The sequence below is a fragment of the Haliaeetus leucocephalus genome, unplaced genomic scaffold, assembly GCF_000737465.1.
Source record: "Haliaeetus leucocephalus isolate CR32 unplaced genomic scaffold, Haliaeetus_leucocephalus-4.0 Scaffold251, whole genome shotgun sequence".
Classification (NCBI taxonomy): Eukaryota; Metazoa; Chordata; class Aves; order Accipitriformes; family Accipitridae; genus Haliaeetus; species Haliaeetus leucocephalus.
In genome coordinates, this window is record NW_010972687.1 from 1,864,883 (window position 1) to 1,884,451 (window position 19,569).

Sequence of the window (19,569 nt, forward strand, 5' to 3'; positions counted from 1 at the left end):
GGGGGGGGCGCGGCGCTCCTCCGGGAGAGCGGGGCCGAGGCGGGGAAGAAAGGTTTAGCTGCCCGCCGGTAGTACGCCGAGGGGGAGAGCCGCGGTGAGTGCGTGGCAGCCGGTCTCCAGCTGGCGGTGGGCGCTCGTAGAGGAGGCGCGGGTGACGGGCGGGGCACCTTCCAGAGCCCGGAGAAGCACGGGCTTCTTACGCGTGGCATGACAGCGACGGGACCTTTCGGTTAGGGGCGCGCGTTCCCAGGGGTGGAAGAACGTGTTGGCGAAGGAGCTGCGGAGACTCCGGTGTGCGGTAGGTCCGCACCAGCACTAGCACCTAAAGCTGGATGTGGCGAAGCGGGGTTGGGAGTGGAGCGAGGCGATCGGGGTCGGTGGCGGCACTGCGTTTGGTAGCACTTCGAGCTTACCTGCTTGATAAAAGGGCAGAAGTACAGCCTTTGTTTGTATCGTATAGACATAGGCCTGCGATACGGACGACAGGATTTTTTTAGATTTCTCTAGGTGGGTCACGGTTTCTTCTGCTCCCTTGACTAGTGCGGATGGCTGTAAAACTCTTGCCAGAATAAGTGCAAAGCTGTTTCATGGTCCTGAAAGGAAACTCCTTATACCTGGAAGGTATTATAAAGGCATAAGTAACACAACTACTTACACCTGGAAAATGAGGTCCCAGCAGGCAAGCAGATGAATTTTGCTTGTTTGTTTTCTCCTGCCCTTGCTTTACTTTGATCCCAGAAGTTTAGTTTAACTAGACAAAGGCAGCTGTCAGTTGTAGTTGTCGTACTAGTGGAACGTAAGTTTACTACTTGCAGTGTGGGGTGTCTTAATTAAAAGAAGTGTATCTCTGTACGCTGTCATGAATTCGCTCTTGGCCTTTTTGGCTTCTCACAAGCATCAGCAGTCAAATATCTCTTATTGTGACTGAATAGGACGACAGCAGTCTAGAGATTACACTAAAATGTCTCCAGGTGCTGTGTATAGTGCTTCTACTAAATTCAAATCTGGGAGGACAGTGCAATATTCTTACGTGTCCTCAATTTGTAGCAGATGGCTTGATTACTGTGTTCCAGTTTTATTGCCCTTGGGAGTCAAGGATTTTGTTGCTGTTCAGTTTTTCTACTAACCTTGCTTTTCAGAGCTTAATCAGCAGTGAAGGTGAAGTATTTTTATTCCCAGCTTCTGCAGTTCATGCCAGAGAGTTAGCATTGTCTGCCTTGAGGAAGCTCACAAGTCTTGCTATAACTTTGTTAAGACAAAGGATTTAACTGGCTGTTGGTTTGGTTTTTTTAATGAAATGTGTAGCTTGTGTAATAGAACATATTCAACAGTTTAAAGCTGTTAATTTTATTTCCCTTGGAAGCGTTAGACCTGGTCTAAACTTACTTCAGAAATGCTACATAGATTCTTGGTTGAAGGGCCCGTTGTACACATGTTGTTGCCAGTTAGTACTCAGTATCAGGTTTCGTACACCACTTAAGTGGTATTCATGGCCTTGTTTTGGAAACTCCTTCTAAAGATAGGAATACAGACTTTAAATGGCTGCTGCCAATACTTCAGGGATTTTTATTGTTCTGTTTGACAAATGTATTGTGAGAGTAGGAACTGCTAATAGTGGAATGAACATAAAAATGATGCAAGATCAACGTTACTGAAAAAGTGGGGCTCTTCTGCTGAAGTGGGGAAAAAATAAGCCATGTTATTTGCCAGAACTGTTCAGTAGATATGAGCTCGGTCTTGCTTATTCTGCGTATCCCTGTTAATGCTCAGAGGTTGGTAATAAAGGGCCTTTTTGGCTGTCAAATTGAATTTGGTCATAACCTGCACGTGCAGCTCAGTGCCCAACAAGTATTTTATTTCTCAGTATTAGTGTGATGCCACTTTTTCTTCTCTTAAAGGTTCATAACGATGTTACTTAGCAATACAATTGCAGTATTGAATAGTATATTAACATCCATATAACCCTCTTTAAGAATGCTGATATCACTTTTGGGGGGTAGGGTGAGCAGACGTACTTTAATTCTGTAACACTAATTGATTTTGGTGACATGCCAGCTCCTAATGCAGTTCTTGGTTTTATTTACAGCATCGAGATGACTCAGGAGACAAACCAGACCCCAGGGCCCATGCTGTGTAGTACAGGATGTGGATTTTATGGAAATCCTAGGACAAATGGGATGTGTTCTGTTTGCTACAAAGAGCATCTTCAGCGACAGCAGAATAGTGGTAGAATCAGCCCAATGGGTAAGGGTGTGTGGTTTGTTTTTGTTTTTTTTACTTCTTGTGAAATAGAACATATAGAAGATGATGAGGAATCCCAGAACATTTTTCAGGATAACTTCTGAAAGCTGTGTACTAAACCAGTGAATATCAAAGAGAATACTATCTTAAATTGCAGTAAAGAGAAAAATATGTTTCTGTTCAATGTGTTCTGGTCTGCTTGGCATTCAGCCATAACTTGCTTTCCCACTTAGCCTCCTCTGTTAGCATATTCTTACACAATCTCTGTATTTTGGTTGTTAACAGTATAGCCTGTCCTTAAGTAAGAAGTAATATGCAGTAGCAGTTAAGATTGTATGCAGACAGTTCATAACTGTGTGTACGAGACTGTTTGTTTGACTAACATATATTCTACAATTTGTTCATAACTAACTTGTCAAATTCTCGTTATATAGGAACAGCCAGTGGTTCAAACAGTCCTACCTCAGACTCTGCATCTGTACAGAGATCAGACACTAGCTTAAACAACTGTGAAGGTGCTGCTGGCAGCACCTCTGAAAAATCAAGGTAAGATGAAGGTATTACTTTGAGGTTTGAGTGAGCTGTGGGTGTGCAGCGAGTTGAAGGCCTGTAGCAATCCTGCAGTGAGTTTCTGCAGAGGAAGAAAGGACAGTCTACCTGACAGGGCTTTATGAATCTCTGTAAATGAGAACTGATTAAAATATTTGGTGTTGGACTGCTACATCTAAAAGGATGGGTTTGATTTATCCGTAGAAATATTTGCTACAGGTTTGCCTGTTTTCTTCTAGGGAAACTAAAATAGAGTAAAAAATGTGTTTTGAAGATAGTAGAGGCAGAGGTCAGGAATGCGTATCAGTAGTAATTGAACAGGTAGTTTACTAATGGGTCTGGACAGTTTAAGCATTTATTATGAATGCAAAACTAACATAAATTATATGTTTCACTGTACCTAAACAGAAATGTGCCTGTTGCCGCTTTGCCTGTAACACAGCAAATGACAGAAATGAGCATTTCAAGAGAGGAAAAAGTAACACCGAAAACAGAGACTGAGCCAGGTATGTTTGCAGAATAATGCTGGGTACAACTGCTTACTAACGGAAGCTGATGGTTTGTTTACTTTCTAAGTAGGCATCTCCTGTTGTGGTGATGGTCTTGAACTGTTAAGATGATTGTTAAGGATGCTTTTTGAGTACTCTGCTCATCAGAATCATGAAAAAGAACTAGTGCCACAACAGAGTTTTAAGATGCGTGTTCAATGTTAGTAAAAAAAAAAAGACACCCGTGAGGGTGGTTTTGGCTCCCAAACCTTCATTTTTAAAAGTAAGGCACTCTAAAATTGCATTTGGGCAAGGTGTTCGGTTCTTAAGTCAAAATGTTGAGTTTTCTGTGTGTTATCTAGCAGAATAATTCCTGCTGAGTCATGGCAGTCAAAATGGCTTGTTGCATTTGGAGAATGGAGTTAATAAATTCCACTCTACAGAGGAGTGAGGCTGTGGAGGAAGGGGATAGGTGGTTTAAAAATACTAACAAAAGCTGTTTAGGGTTCCTGACTAATTAAGTAATCAGTAGATATAACCAAAGCATTGTTCTGCGGACCTAGGATGCTTGTAGCCTTAATTGGTGGGTGTGAATTGTCAATTTAAAAGTTTTGTTCTTGTACTGGAAGGCTGTAGTTGTAGTAGTTAAACTTTAAAGTATAAACTCTTTCTTGGACAGAGGCAGGGAGGGCAGCTTTCTTACCTACAACTAGTGAGTGAATTCATACCAATTTGTTCAAATGGAATCTTAACACTCTTGTTCTGTACTTATACATATCCACGCTTTTTGTATTTAACAGTTCTGAAACAGTCTTAAAACACTAAAAGCTGATGTTTAGTAGGTAGTCTGTTCACTCAAGCTGAAGATAAAATTAATTTTAGTTTTGAAGTCGGTGAGATGAAAATTGCAGCAGATGCTACTAAGCACTGTACAAAAGTGATTTTTATCTAGATATGTCTTTGCCAGCAAAGACTGCTATAACACCTGATATTTAATTGCTTAGTATTTGTACAGAGGATTTTACCATTTGCAGTAAGTCATGCTAAGTCAAGATTCTGTGACATGAACTGAAGTACAATTATACTGTATATTGGGTTTTTCATTATGTATAGACTGAGAGGAGATTTTTGCAAGTGTTAACTTCCTGTAACTGATGTAATCTGAAGAGGCTTTCTATATGTAACTGAGAAATGATTTAGACTTGCAACAATATTTATAAACCATCTTGCCTTGTTATGAATTACTACCTGAAATGTGGCAAGCAGGAAAGAAGCATACATAAAATGGTAGCAGTGGTGCAGTAATAGGTGACTTTACTCTTGCTAGAACTGCCAGTAGTAATTTGTCATTTTGCCAGGTGTAAAGGACAATCTTCAGTTATTGTTGATATATTTATTACCTGTTTTTCAGGTACTGTGGGTCAACTGTACGATGCGTAGTGTCACACAGCACTCTTGATTAGAATAGGGGGAAAAATCCAAAAGCAGTTCAAGATACTTCTGTATTGTTGTAAATAATCTCGCAGGTTGAAACCAGTAAAAGCTGTCACAAGCTTGTGTCGACATCACTGGAAAAACTACCAGAGTACTTAAATGTGTCTTGAAAAGACCTGTGGAACAAAACTGCCTTCCTGAGTACATACCTGTAAATTTGAGACAGCCTCAGCTGCTGTAACACCCGAGTTCCCAAATGGTGTTACTGTTTGGCACAGATGTAGACAGCATGGAATAGTGTCCTTATATACTGTTCTTAGGGTGTGTCACACATTTAAAATACACAAAATGTTGGGTGTATTCAGTGGTACATTGATCTCTGTCTTGCAGGCAGGAGAAGCTGGCCTAGACATTTTATAGAAATCCCTGTCATGTGTGGACTAGTTGCATTTTTCTTCCCTTCCTTTTTCCAACAGCATCCAGTATGTGTTGGTCTCCCCTCTCAAGGAGGAACTGAAACAATGGTAAATTCACATAGCCTCATAACAACAAAGCTGATACTTTCTATGAGGTGTAATTCTCTAAGGTAATGCCACAGTCATAGAGTTGCTAATGAAAACACAGTCTAGTTGTAAGCATGGTCTGACCCTAGCAACTGAATTTCATAACCATCAGATAGTAAGAGATGATGAACAAACAATGTAGCCTTCAAGCAAAGTAGCTTGCTCTCCTTTTAATGTCTTCAACAGTATGAAGTCACAATCTTTTCTGCCAGATTTTCATTAGCAAATGAAATTTTGGATATTTCCCTTACAAGCTAGAAAGTTAAAAATAGAATTACATCTGATCAGCTGATTGGTTGTTCTTTTTTAGCAGTCTGTAGCATAAAATTATACTTGTTTGCTGTTGGAATTGAAGCAACTGACTTGAGAAGGTGGTGAAGTTGAGAAGAAAGAAACAGTGAAGCTTAACAGGCTTATTTTTCTTTTTGTGTGGTTGGGGTTTTTTTCTTCACAGAGGTTGCAGCCTGGTTTCTCATTCAGAATAAATCCAGTGCTAAGTCAATTAATTGTATCTTAACATTTGAAGGAAGAAAGGCATGATGGATGTAACTGACCTAGTTGGTTGTAATTCGCATGTCTAATGTGCTATGTTTCTTGTAACTTGTAATTTCTTAGTTCAACTTGTTTGTTGCAAATCTATAATTGAATAGTGGCATGTGTTCAGTGCAGTTGTGTGTCTGAACTGCTCCTAAGTCAGGGAAATCTAAAGGCCTTTATGTCCAAACTCAAATTCAGAAGTGGGCACTATTTACAAAATATTCTTTATAGGATTTTGATAAGCTTTTACCCTTACTAAGGATTGACTTCTAATACAGTCTTGACTAAAGTCAGACTATACCCAAAGCATTCCAGAAATATATTCATAGTTGCTTTTTTTGCTGTGCTGAGTTGCAGGAATTAAAAGCAAAACCTGGTGAACTCTTTCCCTTGTGTTATGCTATCAGAGCAATGTATCTACCAAGTCGGTGAGGCATAGTGGAGCCTGCCCTTAAGAAATGTGGCTGGGGGGGTTTAGCAGGTACTCAAATGGAAGTAAAAGATCCTGCCCTGGTTTTGGCTGGGATAGAGTTAAGTTTCTTCTTAGTAGCTGGTACAGTGTGTTTTGAATTTAGTATGAGAATAACATTGCTAACACACTGATGTTTTAGTTGTTGCTAAGTAGTGCTTGTCCTAAGTTCATGATTTCTCAGTTTCCCATGTTCTGACAGCGAGCAGGTGCACAAGAAGCTGGGAGGGAGCTCAGCCAGGAGAGCTGATCAAACTAGCCAAAGGGATATTCCATACCATAGAACATTATGTTCAGTATATAAACTGAGGGGAGTTAGCTGGGAGGGGCAGATCACTGCTGGGGCATCAGTTAGTGGGTGGTGAGCAATTGCATTGTGTGTCACTTTTCTTTTCTTGGGTTTTGTTTTTTCTTTTTTTGTTATATTTGTTATCTTCATCATTATCATCAACAGTATCATCATTATCATTATTATTATATTTTATTGTTAGTAGTATTATGTTATTTCAGTTATTAAATTTTTCTTAATCCAGAAGTCTTACTTTTTTACCAGATTCTCCCCCCCATCCCACTGGGAGCAGGGAGGAGTGAGCGAGTGGCTGTGTGGTGCCTAGTTGCTGGCTGGGGTTAAACCACAACAGTCCTTTTTGGTGCCCAATGTGGGGCTGTTAAAAGGTGAGCAAGTCCTGCTGATCACCCCTTGGCTCTCCAGTCAATGAGTGAGCATATGGATGGGAATTGGGGAGTCTCGGTTTGTGCACTGTTGCTGCCGGTGCACCGTTGTGGTAGGGATTGGCACCTGTTGTTCTTCACCCTCAGCAACCCCACAACAGAAGGGTCCTCAGAGAGACCTGTTCAGTTTCCTGTAGACAGCTCTTCAGTTTCTTCCATCTCCAAGGCAGCTATACCAATGGCCCACCAGTACCCTTTTTGGTCCTTGAAATACCCTCTTCTGAGATGGTCTATGCCATGGGTGCATGGAGCCTCTGGGCCAGTCACAGATAAAGGTTCTTCCAGGAAAATTGCTGCTCCAGTCTCCGGTGGGCAGTGTGAGCAGTATGCCAGACAGAGCAGAAAGGTTGATCTTACTCCTGATCCTATGAGAAGGAATTCTAATCCATTTTTACAAAAAGTGAGTGGAGAATCCTATGACCAAGACTAGAGGTGCCCTGCCTCCAGCCAGGTGGAGGAGAGGGACAACCAGGTTTACTGGACTGTATGGATTCGATGGCCCGGCACATCAGACCCACAGGAGGAGCATAAGGCTCTAGTGGACACCAGACAGTGTACCGTAATGCCATCGAGCTATAAAGGTGCAGAACCCATCTGTATTTCTGGTGTGACAGGAGGATCCCAACAGCTAACTGTGTTGGAGGCTGAAATAAGCCTAACTGGGAATGAGTGGCAGAAACACCCTATTCTTGACCAAGTGGGGTCAGAGTTATGTCATTTATCTCAACCCTTTGTGGCCATGACAGGTCTGTACAAGAAAGAGAATTGAGTTGCATAGTAACAACTAGAAAACCTGTTTTGAAAACAAATAAGGTTAAACAATCATATTGTTTCAAGTTACAGCATATTTTTAGTATTTTCTTGTGCTTTTGTAGGTCATTACCTTGCTGAATGATGAGCTTCCAGTCAGGTCTGTCAGTGTTTACAGACATAATTAGTATCAGCATGTATGTATCAGAGGCTTGGGGTTGGGGGTTTTTTTTTTTCAGTTGTTGTTTCAGGGGTTGGGGTTTTTTTAAACCCAGTAATAGATCTGGTTTAGGGCATAGTGGGATTACCTATCATTTTGTGAAGCCACAGGGGCAGAGTAGCACTGCTTATAAAGAAAGTGAACCAGAAATTGAACTGATTATGGTCTTGTGTAAATTGCTTATTTTAAAAATGGCTCTAAGTGGTTACCACATGATATTCCTTAGATCTTGTAATGAGCGCCTTGTTGATCCTGATTTGTTTTCATACATGGCTATAGTATATTAACCATGTTGCTATATGTAGACAATTCCTTTGTGGCTCTTCGTAAAATTGTCTGATACAACAACTCTGTCTTGTGTTGAAAATAATTAGCTCATCTTCATGTTTCCTGTGTCTGCTGTAGCTTCAGTAGATGCCCCGACTGAAACAGTTCTGAAATGGAACAGTAGTCTCTTCTAAGCCCTGAAGCCGTCCACCTTGGGAAATGAGACTGGGGACCCAACTGTTGCTTCTGTGCTTGTTGGTGATAGGATGCTGTTATTATTTTAAGAGCCGTATACCACAGACATCAAGTCTTCATGGTGACTAAATTAAAAGATATTTCTGTGCGATACTGAAATTGTGGTAGCTTTACACTGTATTAATGTAGCAGGAAAGATACTCAATAAGCCTGTTATTTGGGCATGCGGCAGATGAGTTGTATGCTGCAGAACATTTCTTTCCCTTTCTTTGGCATGAAATTAAACATGATGAAAGCTTATTCTGCAGCCTTTCATCATGGGCACCTTGGTTGGTAGAGCAATTGTAGTTCCTGAAGAATAAAGTATTTATGCTCAGGAAGCTTGATAAAGCATAATAAGTACTGTCCATCTTTTCAGACTAAAATTTTCTATACAAGTTCCATTGTGTTAATATGCAATATAACAATTGCACAACCTCTGTTACAGCTTTCTGCTCCAGTACTGTGGAAGTGCAGTCTAATGTCTTTCTGATAACTTTTGACTATACCTTTTTTCTCTCTTGTTTTATTTTTTCCGGTTCTTCCATGGTGGGAGTTGGAGGTTAGCTTTAACAAGTCAGAATGTTTAAATCAAATTTTTTTTTATGCTTTCAACACTTTGCTCCACTGGTGTGTTTACCACTTACTAGTACCATGACAGTCATGCAGTTTAAGCTGTTGGGATTTTATTTTGGTTAATTTTTGTTTAGTCAGAGAAGCTTCTAAAATCTTACTGGTGTTACTTTGGTAGCCCTTTCTGGTCACTTTTGATATGGGTCGAGTTAAAAAGTAATATTGCTTTATTTTCATCATGTTTTGTTCAGTTGAAACATTGGATTAATTCCTTTCCAGTGTGAACTCTCAGTGGGGAAATACCTACAGTAGGCATGCTCTTTTGCAGCAGCCATACTGGTGTATATGGTAAACTACTGCCAGTTTTAAAAGCCCTGTTCTCAGAGTGGTTTTTAATTCGAGTGGTAGTCCCACATAGTCACTGTGGCTTAACACTTCCGGGTCTGAGAAGAGCTTTGTTCTCCAGTTTGTAGGACCTTTCTGTGTATAAGTTGAGTAGCTGTCACGCTGTGACATGTGGCTAACCTCTTATCAGTGGCTTTGCTGTTCCCACATGCCTTTTTTAAAGATGAATCTTACCTTCAGACTACATGTGAAGGGAATTTTCCTGAGTTCATGATGCAATGCCTGTATTTGTGCAGGCTTTTCTCAGGTACCTCTGCAATACTAGGATCATGTTAGTCTTTATCCTAGCAGATTGGTGATAGTCTTCCTTGTGAATGATGGTAATGTGTCTTACAGTGACTACAGATAATTTAAGACTGAAAAAATATTTAATAAAGTTATGCCCAGTTCTGAAAATCTTGTTGCTCCTAATTTTTTTCAGCCTTGTAATAGGAGACCTGGTCTGGTAAAATTCAAGTGAAGTAAATGTGATTGGGTAACCTCTTGAGCCAAAGGTTGGGAAGGGAAATGACCAAGGTGATAGAGAGGGGTACATGCCAACAGGAACTCTATTAAAGTGATAAAACCTATTTTAGTGGTGAGGGGTTTGCTTCATCTGAACACTGTTACTGAGGAAGCAGGTGTACAGGTACCAGTAATGACAACTTTCCAACTTTCAGCATTTTTTCAGTTATTCCATGGTGATCATACAGCAATCATTTAGAGCGCTTTGCCTGATGATTAACACTGTGCGATTTCTGGCATAAAATGAATTTAATATATTGAGGTCTGGAATTGCACTTCCCTGGTTGGATTTGACTTCTGTGCTAAAGGAAGCCTTTTGTGACAAGCAGTTGTCAGGATAGTATCTGATGAATTTATATTGGCTCCTGATGTCATGGTAGAAAAACTACCGTTTACAGTATTTTTTCATCTGGGCCACAGGTTGAAAAAGGATTTTTATTCAGAGCTTTTAAGTAAGGGGCAGGGTAGGCAGCTTTGCCTCTCTCCTAGCCACTACTCAGAAGCACATTTATGAAGGTTTAACATGATAAAAACTCACCATCAGGCTTAAGTCTGCTGGTGTAAAAGAATAGGAGAATCCTTTATTCAGGTAGAGTAATAAATTGAACATTTTAATTTGGATTTAGGGGGCTGTGTCCTATCTTGTCTTGTGACCTTTTAGTGCCCATTACTGTATGTTGTGTGCTGCTTTTCCTTCTTGGAATGTGTTTTAGCTGTGGCGGAATGATCCTGTTCAGCAGACCTTTCAGGACATATGCTGCTACAGTTTCTTCATGCGAAGGAGGAAATACACCTGTAGTAGTTGGTAACATATTCCCTTCCATGCATTTGTTCTCAGTGTCTGTTTTGCGGTAGAGTGATCTACTAGGCTCTTTGCCTTGGTGATTCTTGGGAAGTTGCTGTTTCCAGTTTTACTTCCTTGTTGGCATGTTAGGCTGTGATAAAGGTTGCTCTTCCTCTTGTTTTTATTTTCTCTTAGTGCATGTTGTATGTTACTTTAATTATTTAGGTCACTGTTGATTTGCCCCTTCTTCTGTGTTTTCTTTTGCATCTGATTGAAACAGCATGCCTGCTCCCAGGGCTCATATTTACAAGTTTGTTCTGATGCAGATGAAGCTTCCCCCTGGCTAGCTATACACCAAATTGCAAAGTGTGTGAGCATTCTGGTTGTTCTTTTTCATCTGCCATGACAATTAGTATTTCATTTTTAAACAAATGAACAATATAGCAAATCTAAAGGGAGTTTGACGGTGCTTTTTGGGAGGTGTTTGGTTTTTTGTTTGGGTTTTTTTTAAGGCCATAGCTGATGGCTGTTATCCAAGGTGCATAGTAGCCAACAGGTTTACACTGTTCTTGATACCGCTGGGTTTTAACCTGGTTTTTTTCGTCACAGGTTCTCAAATAGATTAACTGATACTGAATACCACTTCCTTGGGATTTAAAGACACGTTCAGAGGATCATATCTGTTCATCTAGAAAATGTTAATCATGAAGACAAAGAAATTGTTTTCCAAAAAAACAAAAGCAGCAGCAGAAATTACTCTGAAAAGTACCAATAGCAATAATGATTGTAGTGCTAGTGCTGTAATAGTTTTCTTACCCTTCAGACTTGGCAAAATAGCACTGACACTGAACTTCCCAAAGTTTTTTAGAAAAAGATCTATGCAAGGTGATAAAAAATAAAGGTAGTAAATGGCTGTAGTTGTTCATTAGGACTGTTGCTATAATGTATAAGTATTAGCAACCATTGTTTTACTGCATTAAATTTTTTGGTGATGAGCACTGAAGGTTCCTTGTTAACCTCCGAGAGCTTGTCACTTTTAAATCTTGTTTAGATTATGGGGTCCTGACTGGGGGCTATCTTGTTGTAGAGTGAATTGTGAGGCTTTCTGGAGTGTTAGCAGTAATAGTGAGCTGGTTTTTAGAATACCTGTGAATGTGGTCATGCAAACACAATTTTAAAAGACAAGTATTAAGAGTGAAGGTAGAAAAAATGCCAACATAACTACTTCTTCATGTCTGGAAAAAATCAGTTTTCACAGGATACAAGACTTGCTGATCCAAAACAATTTCAACTAACAAATACTATTTGTGTGCATAAAGTATATTACAAATAAGTCCTTAAAGCTTATATACTCCATTTATTCTGGAATGTGTTTTCTAGTTTGTTCTATTTTAGAAAAATAGATGTCATCATATAGCTGGGAGTGTTCAGGAAAACTGTACCAGGAGCAGGTGTTAAAGTTGTGTACAAACACACCTCTCAGCTTTCCTCCATTCTGGTTTGGATATAAAGAGGATATTTCAAAGAGTTTGTTTGTTTGGAAAAAAACCCAAACTTTTTTAAACAAAACTAACAGATTCACAAAAGTTCACAAAAGGACAAATTTTTATCCTTCAGAGAACTTAAGTAAAAGGTGACTGAAGTTTGAAGGTGTTCATGACAGAGGCAATTGAAAAATGATTAATTTTGACTATACCTGCTTGAACACTATAGCTGAATAAAGTACAAAAATACAGATATTCAATGTAAATCTGCACTTAGCTCTTTAAAATAGTGAGAGTGTCTGTCATGACCCAGGCTGGAGAGACCAGGGAGGGGTCATGGTGAATTTGGAATTCCATCGGGCTAAACGACACCAAACAATGAGTTAAATGTTTATTTGTGGCGGAAGCAACCTGAACTTGGGAAGTGTAACAGTAGGTGCGGGGATTTCTCACAACAGGAATTGGCATGGAACTGCCTCAGTGACCCGTGTAACCTGCGGTAACCATACACATCAGTTCAGGGAAGACAATAAGGAGATCCCTCCCGCTGGGTCACAAGGTTCAGAGCAGACCCCCTTGCTTTCTAGACTCCTTCTCAGAGAGGAGCCCAGGGGTGGCTGGATCTGCTCTTAGTCCCAGACTTGGCCAGCGGTTGATGTCTAAAGGGATGAGGTGTGGGGGTTATGGAAAAGGAAGAAGAAAGGGAGGACAAGACAGAGACAAAAAGGAAGAGAAAAGAGAAAGATTTCACTGGCCCTGGGTCCAGCGTTGGTCCCACCAGCTGAGGGGTCTGGTTCCAGAGGGCGAATGCACCTGGGGCTTCAGTTTGTGTCCTTTTATCATCTCCTTGCCCCTCCTTCGGGTGGGCACTCAAACTCATTAGCTAATCAGGTGTCATGCATGGTTTGTGAGCCTTCAGGAAATGGGTCCGTGGGCTTGGAGGTTGTTTGGGGAGTAACTTCCCCTTCCCTGCAGGCATGACCATTGTTTGATCTTTGGCCATGCATGGTGAGCTGCCCTGCTCAGCATATCAGAACAGGGAGCTGCGCACCCTCAGGCATGACCTCCCTGTCCTGTTGCTGATGTCCTGTGCTGATCAGCTTCTTTTCACCTGTGGTTCCTTCCTTTCCAGGGTTCTGTCCTTAAGCAGAACTTGCCCCACCACAATGTTTGAGACATGAACTCTTTCAGTTTCTCACAGTGTCGAAAACATGATGTCTCTTTTGAACTGTGTGTGTTTTGTAGCTGTGTTCCGGATCTGTCAAAATTGGTGGCTTTCTAGCTGCTCCTGGTGAACTGGTTTAGGCATTTGACTTCACAAGTGTAGTGGCAGAGTAACCCAGTACTATGATAGTAACGCAGTACTGAACTTCATTTGTTTCTAAAATACATCCCTGTTAGTTATACTCTCTACAGGTATCCCCTCTGTTCAGCAACTTTAGCTGTGACAGTATTGTTATTGGTTTAGATTAAATGTTACTTTGATCATGGGACTTTTTTAAAATAGTAAATGTGTTCGTGGAACTTCCGGAGTGCTTTCCAAGCCCATAACACCTGTATATACCTGTATAGGTTTAACAAATAAGTGCCCTATATTTTCTGGCTTGTCAACTGTGAGGAAAAATCTGATTGTCTTGCATAGAGCCAAAAGGGAAGAATAGAGTACATAAAAATCCTTGTTCCTGATACACATTTTTGTAGACTAGTCTATGTAGTACTTTAGACAACAAACATCAGAGTTAGTAGGGGAAATTAATCCTTAAGACATACATGCATGCTACTGAATAGCTAATGAAGTCAAGAAAAGGAAATTTAACCTCTATTTCCTTTGCTTGCTTTAACAGTTGTTACTCAACCAAGCCCATCAGTTTCTCAGCCTAGTACTTCGCAGAGTGAAGAGAGAGCTCCTGAACTGCCCAAACCAAAGAAGAACAGATGTTTCATGTGCAGAAAGAAGGTTGGCCTTACAGGTATGAGAACATCTTGACAATTTTTAACAGATCTGTATGATTAGTTGCCTCTCACTAGATTAAACTTGATTACATATCTGTACCATTAAACTTGTTTGCTTCTTCAGAATCCAAACAACTTAGTATGGTTGTTCATTTTTCTTATTCTGTATGTCAGAGTAACAAACATGCCCCCTTTGTAGTGACTAAGCTTAATTTAAAACTTAATTATGAAACTTCCTAGTGATGTTGCTTCTTTTTCTGTATACAGGATTTGACTGCCGATGTGGAAACTTATTTTGTGGACTTCACCGTTACTCTGACAAGCATAACTGCCCATATGATTACAAAGCAGAAGCTGCAGCAAAAATCAGGAAAGAGAATCCAGTTGTGGTGGCGGAAAAAATCCAGAGAATATAAAGTAACCTGCTTGTGAAAAGACTGACTGACTTCTTGGTTTGTTTTTAATATATCCTAGGAAAACATGAAAGAGCAGGTGCATGGCCACTTTCCTTTTTTTCTCCAAAGTTTTACTTTTAGTCTTGTCTGTCTTAATGATACTTCAGAATGTTTGGGTGTTTGTTACAGGCAGAATTGGATAGATACAGCCCTTGAAAATATATATGCCCTCCCCAGAATATAATTGGATGATGAGAAACCTGCACAGGAATATACGTGCGCAGAGGAGAGACTCACTAGTTCACATGTGCCAAACAGATGTATGCTATCTGCACGTTTACAGCAGATCTGCCTTTTGAGATGTGTTTGAGGTATATAATCTTTGGCTAGTGTTATGTGCCTGTTTTGAAGAAGGATACATCAAAAAGGTTGGCAGTCTACTTCTATAATTTAAAATCTCATTCTGATTTTAGTTTCCACACTCCATTGTTTTCCAGCAGAATATAAGCTACATAGAGGGGTCCACCATCCCACTAAGATGAGTATTGGTGCCATATTTAAGAAAGTCACTTATCAATTGCACTGAGAAAAATGGAAAAAATCAGATATGTATGAGAAGCAAACTGTTTTCCAAAAGATTACATTAACTTTAGAATTGTCAAAATAGGTTCCCAAAGGAAATGTCCTGCTGGGAATTTATGAGCTGGCCTGCAACAGAGTTGTCTGCTTTTCCTTGCATAGCTAAAAATGTTGTGTAGCACAATATTGTAAGATTGGCTTATAAAAAAAAAAGTTACATATGTTTTTAGACATACCACAGCAGCTCTATCAAGCAACACATGTCTGAGTAAGTTGCTGAAGTATTAGAGCAGTTTATTATTCATATACTACTTACGTTCTGTGTGTTCTGAGTTAAAAAAAAATTAGGAGTTAATTTTTTCTAGTTTTAAATGTAACAGTTGCACCATTCTGCATGGAAAACCATACCCAATATGGCTGCTGTAGACTTAAGTGGTAGCTGGAACCACTCTTGGAGGGCTGCTTTATCATTTTTAATTGTACTTGGGTGTAGGACTGTAGTGTTCTTGGGTGTATTGCATGGGCTGCATTATCTACAGCATTGTACAATAACAACTCTAGAAAAGGCAGTATACGTCACTGATGCTTGTCTGGTAATATCACTTCTGTGTTATAATGGAAGGGGTTTTTGTGATGTATGAAACTTGTGTTTTTTATATAAACGAGTACAGTTTAGACTAGTGTTGTGATAATGCCTGTTCTCATCTGTAAATAGTTATGTATGTACACAAGGCGCTACTCCTGAACTTCTGATTTCAATTGCAGTGTTGACTTCACTTTTACTTAACTGTTAAAAGCATCAGGTTTTTGCTTTTGTTTTTCTGAGTTTTTTAGATATGCAAACATGTACAGATAGTTCATATTTATGTATTGCACATAATCATGCTACTCAGCATCTATGCTGTATTGTATTATGTAAATAATAAAAATCATGTACAGAAGGAAATACTTCCTTTTGTGATAGTTCATTGGTTTTAGTTATTGCTGTAATCAATCAGAAGGTGACCTTGTAGTGGTTAAGGTGCAAAGTTAGTACTAAGTTCTTGTAGATGTTGTCTTTATGTTTAAGCCTGCCTATGTCCTTACTTCTTATTTGGATATACTACTTGATGGCCTGACAAACATGGCCAGCAAACAACAATGTGCCTAAAGGGAGCAAAGGAAAGCATTAGCAATGAACTTCAAAGGTTCTTTTTTTTGCCTACAAAACTTAATTCTAGTGGATCTGTTTTAATACACCCTAATAGAGCCAGTATACTGACTACACCATTCTGTCCACATCTTCACCAGCAGACCTGGGCGGAGTTGTTGCCAGGATCAGCATCCAAATACATATGTTAAATATGTGAGATTTATCCTTCCCAGTGAGAAGGACAAAGCACACATCACGTGTTGCTTTGGAGGAAGACATCTTCACTGCTGGATAATGCATAAGAATTGCTCATACCAGAAATGGATACTGTGCATCCCACCAGTCAGCTGATACTCATGTGCTAAGTTACTACTCTAGCCACTGTATATACCTTCAACAAGGGAAGTTAGACATGCTCTGTGACTTCATTTTCCAGGACGAATTTTATGACTTAATCATGGAACTGCTTTAAAGCACTGAAATCATCATTTTTATACCTGTATTAAAGCAAAATCAGCTACTTCCTGTAGCATAAAATGCTTTTATCTTTTTTTTCTTTTGAACCCAAGAATGGCTTGTAACTGGTACTTGAGGAGAATGTGCCTGTTTTTTAAACTGTTGTGGCTATAGTGTGTTAGGACAGGTAATAGTACTGATACTGGTAGTTAATGATTATGATGGTCTCAGTCTCTGCTTATTCATCTGACCAAAGGCTGTACTTGGGAAGACTTGTTGAAATAATTGATCTCAGTAGATCTGTGGAGGAAAGTATGGAATGAAAAATCCCTCATTGTCCTGTGAAATCATGAACTGTATCATATGTAAATTGCCCATAAGTGGGGTATGAGCCTGTACTCAAAAGTAAGTCTGGAGGCTCCCCTGAGCTTTGTTCTTTTAGTAATTTATGTAGTGTCTATAATCATTCAGGAGCCCTAATGCTGTTGAGTCTCACTAAACACTCAAAGGAGGGGAAGGTTGTTTAAAAAAAGCAGGTATTGACAAGGGGGGGGGCGGTATTTAAACTTAGATGGAAACACTGTGGTACATCTTTCTTGGCAAAGAGTAAGAAGGTAGGTGCAGAGTCTTTCAGATCCCATTCTCTGCTGCCCAACTTAGAGACTGGTCTATATTCCTAAAATAAATGTCTAACTCCCATGGCACTGCCAGTCACAGTTTTAATACTGTGGTATTAAAATGCTTTGAGAAAGAGTCCATCTTCTATAATGTCTAAACATAAGCCATTCATAAAGCTGCTATCATTTGCTCTTGAGTTTAAAGTGACAAACAGCTACTAATAGTATACCCATCTTCCAAGGAAGAAACATGATCCCTTCACCATGACACTGATCCTCATTTAATGTTTGGCTGTTAGATTGAGATGTTCTTGACTTACACATAAACACACTGTTCTGGGAAAGGTCTTCCTCTGTCCCCAGCAAATTTACCACATGATGGGAACTTTTATTTAGTTAGGGAGCAAAAAGGAACATACAAACAAATGAGTAACTTAAAGCAGCTATGTGACTAAAAAATTGTTTCATAATCTTCACTTGGTGAAATCCTTGCCTAGCTGATGTTATGGCTGTGCAATACTATGTTCCACAGGATTCTGTGTAAACTTGCTGACAGCTGTTACTGTTAAAACTTGGAGTGTAATGATGAGCTTCCTGTGGTGTTTCCAACCTGTTGCTGTAAGGCTGATGAGCTGCCAGATGACTTGGTTGGTTGTGGTGCATAAGGATGCCATGGGGTCGAGGAGTCCTGGCTATCTTCCTGGTCCTTAGCCCTTTGAAAACTTGCTTCTGAGAATCAGTAACTCTGCCGTGTGCTTTGGAAGGTCGTTATTCACAAGTGTAAAGGCATGTCTTACTTGTATTTGTCATGTCCCTTACTCAATCAAAGGATACTTAATAAGGATTTGACTCATGCCTGGTGTCTATAATGAGTCGAAATGCATGTCAGTTTCTCTGTGTTCCTAAGCAACTCTACAGTATTGTCTGATGCATATGCTTGAAGGAGGAAATGCGCAGCAAATAAGGAAATTGGTTTGTTTCAGGTATCCAGGTGTGTTAAGTAGCAATGACTTAGTAAGAAAAGGAACTTTGCTCTCTGTATAGATGTGTGATTTTTTTTTTTATGTTTGTTTTATTAGTTTCTCAGCCAGCCGGACAATGAAAATGCCTTTTCTCACAAATGACCTATTACTGACTCACTTGATCTTTTTCATAATTAACCACCCGGGAAATTTGATGGACTGTGCTCTGATTCAGGAGACACAAAGGGCTCTGGCAGTACACCTGAAAGTGTCTGGATGCCATTGGAATTAATAAATGACAAACCCAAACAGTTAACTGAGGAAATCGGTTAGAAAACCTGAGCTGGAAAAATAATGAGTGACTACCTGTGGAAACATTAAAACATAGTTGTGGCAGGTACACCTGCCCTCATAGAGACCGAAACTTTTTGACTGAGAGAAAATAACCCAAAAAACTAGAAGCCATGGTTTGGGGGTTGAGCCACCCAGCCTGCATGATGGCTGTGGTGATGTACACGCTTCTGCCGGTGACAACTGTCACGTACACACTGGTCGAAGGAGAAGGCCCTCAGCCAGTGAAACACCTCAGTCAAAAGAAACTTCTCGACCTTTCACTATATATGATGGCAGGTCAGACTCGACTAGGGTTTAAACAGGGCCCTGCCGGAGGGCAAACTGAGTCGGTCCTCCTCGGAGCAGCAGGTCTGCAGTCGGGGACTCTCCCCTTGGGTCGGGATGCTGCCCAAGGTAACTCCTCAAGGTTGGGAGCCCTCATCTTTTAGGTGACTGATGCGCACATTTGGGGTCATCATTTCTAAAGCTTAAGAATTCTTAAGTCGGTTGTGCAGTATTAATTTCCTCTCACATCATTGAACCTGTGATTTACTAATGTTGGAGTTCTAAACAATTTTGACTGAAGAATAAATTCCATGGTGTTTAACACCTGTTTAATTTGATTGTGTGAGTCTCGGTGACAATAGCCCGAGAGCAAAGTTCTCTCTGTGAGTGATTAGTTATCACCACAGTGAGGTCAATATCTAACAAGACAGTTTTAAATGCCATTTCACAGCCCTGAGTTACCCCTTAATCTACTGTAAACACTTCAGCAGAATGTGCTTCAGCCTTTAAATTGCCCATTGTAGTAGTAATTTAGTGATGGACAAAGAGAAACAGGGTTGCGGGTTTTTTTGGTTTTTGCTAGATTGAATTAAATACAGAGACCATTTCTGCTTGAAAGGGCA

The 19,569-nt window shown here is 40.1% G+C and overlaps 1 protein-coding gene across 5 annotated transcripts in view; it reads left to right on the plus strand.

Annotated features, from left to right (window-relative positions):
* ZFAND5 (zinc finger, AN1-type domain 5) overlaps positions 1 to 16,107 on the plus strand; it is a 27,893-nt gene extending 11,786 nt beyond the window's left edge. For 2 of the 5 annotated variants that reach the window (XM_010568597.1, XM_010568595.1), the window contains 5 exons: positions 2,087 to 2,250; positions 2,676 to 2,787; positions 3,199 to 3,296; positions 14,079 to 14,204; positions 14,455 to 16,107. In XM_010568597.1, coding sequence (XP_010566899.1) covers positions 2,094 to 2,250; positions 2,676 to 2,787; positions 3,199 to 3,296; positions 14,079 to 14,204; positions 14,455 to 14,603 — 642 coding nt within the window. In that variant the 5' untranslated portion in view covers positions 2,087 to 2,093 and the 3' untranslated portion in view covers positions 14,604 to 16,107. Of the gene's footprint in view, positions 1 to 57; positions 95 to 350; positions 374 to 2,086; positions 2,251 to 2,675; positions 2,788 to 3,198; positions 3,297 to 14,078; positions 14,205 to 14,454 lie in introns of those variants that run through there. The other 3 variants (XM_010568594.1, XM_010568599.1, XM_010568596.1) reach the window with 3 other exon arrangements.
* The last annotated feature ends 3,462 nt before the right edge of the window (positions 16,108 to 19,569 follow it).